The sequence below is a fragment of the Dufourea novaeangliae genome, unplaced genomic scaffold (assembly GCF_001272555.1).
Source record: "Dufourea novaeangliae isolate 0120121106 unplaced genomic scaffold, ASM127255v1 scaffold60, whole genome shotgun sequence".
Classification (NCBI taxonomy): domain Eukaryota; kingdom Metazoa; phylum Arthropoda; class Insecta; order Hymenoptera; family Halictidae; genus Dufourea; species Dufourea novaeangliae.
The window spans coordinates 1-4,100 of NW_015373935.1; the positions used below are offsets into that span (position 1 = coordinate 1).

Sequence of the window (4,100 nt, forward strand, 5' to 3'; positions counted from 1 at the left end):
CTATGAACGTGGGACAGAAAAAAGCATTGGATGATAGGTCTATTCTATACCTAGTCGGTGACACTACACTGTTTGACACTGTCGATAATGTAGATTTGTGGTGAAACGGTGATTGTTACGTTCGAGAGAAAGTAATAAAGCCAAACAAATTGAAAATTCAAACGCAACTATATAGAAGTAGCCCTTGGATGATTAGGATAAAATTTAGAATAATCGTGGAAAATTAATTTAATGACTAAAATAAACAGATATTTGTTGTAAGTGCTCTTTATAGACAACACTTGACAGGTTATAGAATGTTATTGATAGTTACTTAATAAGTTTAGATACGAATAAATAATATGAACAAAAAATGCACACAAAGAATAACACAATGTAATGAATATGCCAGTAAAGTATAATGGATCTTATCATATGTGTATACAAAAGTATTTCATTTCACTTACATCAGTGTTTACAATATTGAATGAGAGATAATGCTATCTTATTTAAAAAAAAGTAAGAATTATTGATCCAATCGAAATTAATTTCCTTGCTTCTTACTTTATTAGATCATGACAGCAGTGAAAGTTCATGGAAGAATTGACATCCTACGACTTCCTGTTAATCAAGAAGAACGTATCTTTCCACCATGGCATATTAAATATACAAAGTCTCATATATTACATTCTAAATGTTCCAAAAGTGAAAATGGTTGCAATGAAAAGGATGAACCCTGTCAATTTTGCATGTAAGACTCATAAATTCATTTGATCAATTGATGTATTACTGTGACAATAAAATTCTATAGTCTAGTTTATAGTTTCAGCCACACTTTAGAACTGCCACATATGCCAGATATGGTATTTCCAAACAATATATTAACTTTACATCACGAGGATGGAGCAACCTTACAATTCAATGCTTTAGATGCTTTGAAAACGGTGTCTAATGGAAAAATTCATATACAACTTGCATGTGCAGAAGCTTGGAAAGAATCTAGGTATGAATATTTAAATTATTGAATTCCTTTGTTAATATAACTTTTCATAAATATTATTTTAAAACAGATCTGAAAGTAGTGAGTTTTTAGAAGAAAAAATAAAACCATTTGATTGGACATTTACTACCAGTTATACTGGCACAATATCTGATTTTAAAATTGAAGAAACTAGCGAACGTATTGATATGGATAAATTGAAGAGAAAAGATAAAATTCTGTTTTATAATGACTTAACATTATTCGAAGATGAACTTCATGATAATGGTATAGCAGTTTGTTCTGTGAAAATTGTAAGTTAGTAGCACTCATATACTGTAATGCCTTGTATAACGCGATTAAATGATTCCAAGCGAGTCTCACACTAATTAAAACATTATTGAATATGACACATTTTTCTGTTGAACAGTTTTAATAACATTAAAGTTTTCTGATAAAAACCACGTTATGCGTAGTATTAGTATATACCATATGTGATAATTTCAATGTGCATACAATCAGATTTATCCTAATTTAATGTTTTAATACAAACAGCGTGTTATGCCCAATGGTTTTTTCATTTTATTAAGATACTTCTTAAGAATTGATAATGTACTAATAAGAATAAACGACACTCGCATTTATCATGAATTTGGACAAGACTATTTGCTACGAGAGTACACAACAAGAGAAGCTAAGGTCGCAGAATTGCGTGTAAGTGATATGGTAGCATAGTCATTTTCCTTGACTAATAACTTTTTTTTTATTGCTCTAGGATATAGCATCCTTCTTCACAGAGCCAAGTGAAATAGCACCATATTTACCCTTGACTGGCTGTCAGTATCATAAACTAATAATGCTTTCAAATAAAGTGGCATCAGGTATTAATGCTGAATTATCTAATGAAACAGTAACGGATAGTAAAGCAGTTACCACCAGTATAAATGAAACAGATAATTCCGTTACTTAAAGGCTACATGTGTGCAAAATATCAAACTCCACAGTAATAATCGAGCGTTCTCTAAAAATCAAAGTTTCGCATAATTTCAGGCAATACAAAACAATTTTGAAAATTGTTATAGAATCCACTAGAACAAGTTTTTATGCAACTAATAGTGGACAATTCTTGATATTTGTCATGTGATGGTAAACATACAAATAAAGTATGCACTCAATGTTTTGTTGTTTAATCTTAAATAAAGGTTTTTCAATAATATAATTTGTATCTCATTGGTATTCAGATGAAACCATTAAAAAACAGTATCACATATCCAAGGCACCATTTGTTTTTAAGACATACACAAGTATTTTTAAGATTTTATATCTTTATGTCTCCATTTTTGGGCAAAGTTCTGGTTCATCTGGATGCTCGTCGTATCTTTTCCTAACAATAGTATGCAACCACGAGTACATCTTTGCATTGTATTCTCGCTCGTCTATGCGAATTACTTTAGTCGAAAGAAAATTTAACTTGGCAGTAGATAAGTCTTCAAAAGTAATTTCTTCACGTGGTCTTTTACCCAACATAAAATCAAGTGAACAGTACCCTATTGCATGCACATAATCACAGCGTTTTACCTTCTTACCCAACAATCCATTTTTAGTTTCCAATGACCATTTATGTTCAAAGATCTGTAAAATAAATGATTTAATATCTTTCCACAGACACTACAATATATGTAAACAAGATTTCATATTTACAGCCATATCACAAACACTAGTACCAATAGGATAATTAAATTTTGGACGAGGATTGGGGAAATTTTTTGGACACTCTTCTTTCCTTAAAACTCCTGAATTTATGTTCTTTGCATACTTATAATACTTGTCATCTATCTTTTTTCTTTCCAGATTCTGTATTTCAAAATGCTTCTTTTCATGAAAAATAGTAATAGTTCCTGTCCCATCATCAACTAAAAATATTCTATTATAATAAATGTTTCTTCACCAGTACTTAAAGATTTAGAATGAAAAACATATTTCATTATTGAAATTAATTATAGTTACTCTGGTACTCATAAAATCTAGCATCTTGTGAAACTCCAACTACAAATCCCAATATATCAATTTTGCCTATTCTAATATATGGCATATTCAAAGGGTGAAATTTTACATAATTATCCTCCAGGAAAGGCACAAATCTGTTTAATTCCATTATTAGGAAAGGTTCGCTTATCGTTATTTTACCTAAAATATCCATTGTAACCAAATCAGTAGTAATCAAGTACAGTGTCCATTTAACAAACCTTGGTGTTAACAAAAATAATCGTTATATAAACGTTAGTGTATACCTTTACGATTCTCGGCATTCCATCTCTTGTGGCAGGTTTGTCCAATGCTTTACAGATGACGTTTCCGAAGTGCACATTTTCAAAGTATAACATTTGGTATTAACAGTAACACATAAATATGGAACAAAATTGGCGGGAAAGATTCTGTTATCATCAGTAGAAGACCGTTCAAAATTTCAGGCCACTCTTTGGCTATGTTGTAATAAGTTTCAGGGATCGCCACTAGGGTGTGTCGGTAGTACAGTTTCAAAATAGTAACATCGGCGTTAATGCGTCTTTTTTGTATAATGTGTGGAGTTGTAATGTTGGGAATTCAATTAATCCAAGTTTCCAAACGAAGGTTCGTAGAAGAGTTCGAGCGTTAACCAAAACATACAGGCGTAAGTTGTTCAATACATTCTCATCGTAATATATTATTAATCATTTTAATGAATTTAATAAATATCACGGTCTCCGTAGTGGAGTTAGTTATTAATGTTAAATACATTTCAAACAACTTCTTATTTACCATATTAGAGACGGATACAATCTTTCTTCAATAATAGAGGCTACGAGCCTTAGAACAAGTAAAGATATCGCAGTAGCACGTATTCAATTGAGTAACTATGTAGTAGAATACATGTTCCTCATTGTTACTTATAATATTTGAACGATGAGATATTCAAAAATGGTGTATTAGTAGATGTGTATTAAATGCATACAAATTTAAGAGAAAAGGAATGAATTAATAATATGTACAGAATTTACAAAAAACTTAATTTCACAATATAGACTGGAAACTTGCTATTAGAATAGTTTTATTACTCACTGCGCGTATGCGTAGCTGAATGGTTGCAGTAACTAACACTGCA

General features: G+C 30.8%; 2 protein-coding genes across 2 annotated transcripts; one reads left to right on the top strand and one right to left on the bottom strand.

Annotated features, from left to right (window-relative positions):
• Window positions 1–554: 554 nt before the first annotated feature.
• On the top strand, window positions 555–2,041 carry LOC107185330 (TIP41-like protein). Its single transcript, XM_015572993.1, has 5 exons — window positions 555–730; window positions 803–982; window positions 1,050–1,272; window positions 1,514–1,672; window positions 1,734–2,041. Exons 1-5 carry the CDS (start codon window positions 555–557, stop codon window positions 1,926–1,928), a joined length of 933 nt encoding a protein of 310 aa, XP_015428479.1. The 3' UTR covers window positions 1,929–2,041.
• A 243-nt stretch (window positions 2,042–2,284) lies between these two features.
• LOC107185269 lies at window positions 2,285–3,158 on the bottom strand. Its single transcript, XM_015572927.1, has 3 exons — window positions 2,966–3,158; window positions 2,660–2,871; window positions 2,285–2,590 (listed from the first exon to the last, which is right to left on the bottom strand). The coding sequence occupies exons 1-3, from the start codon at window positions 3,156–3,158 to the stop codon at window positions 2,285–2,287; spliced, it is 711 nt and encodes a 236-aa protein (XP_015428413.1).
• Window positions 3,159–4,100: the final 942 nt, after the last annotated feature.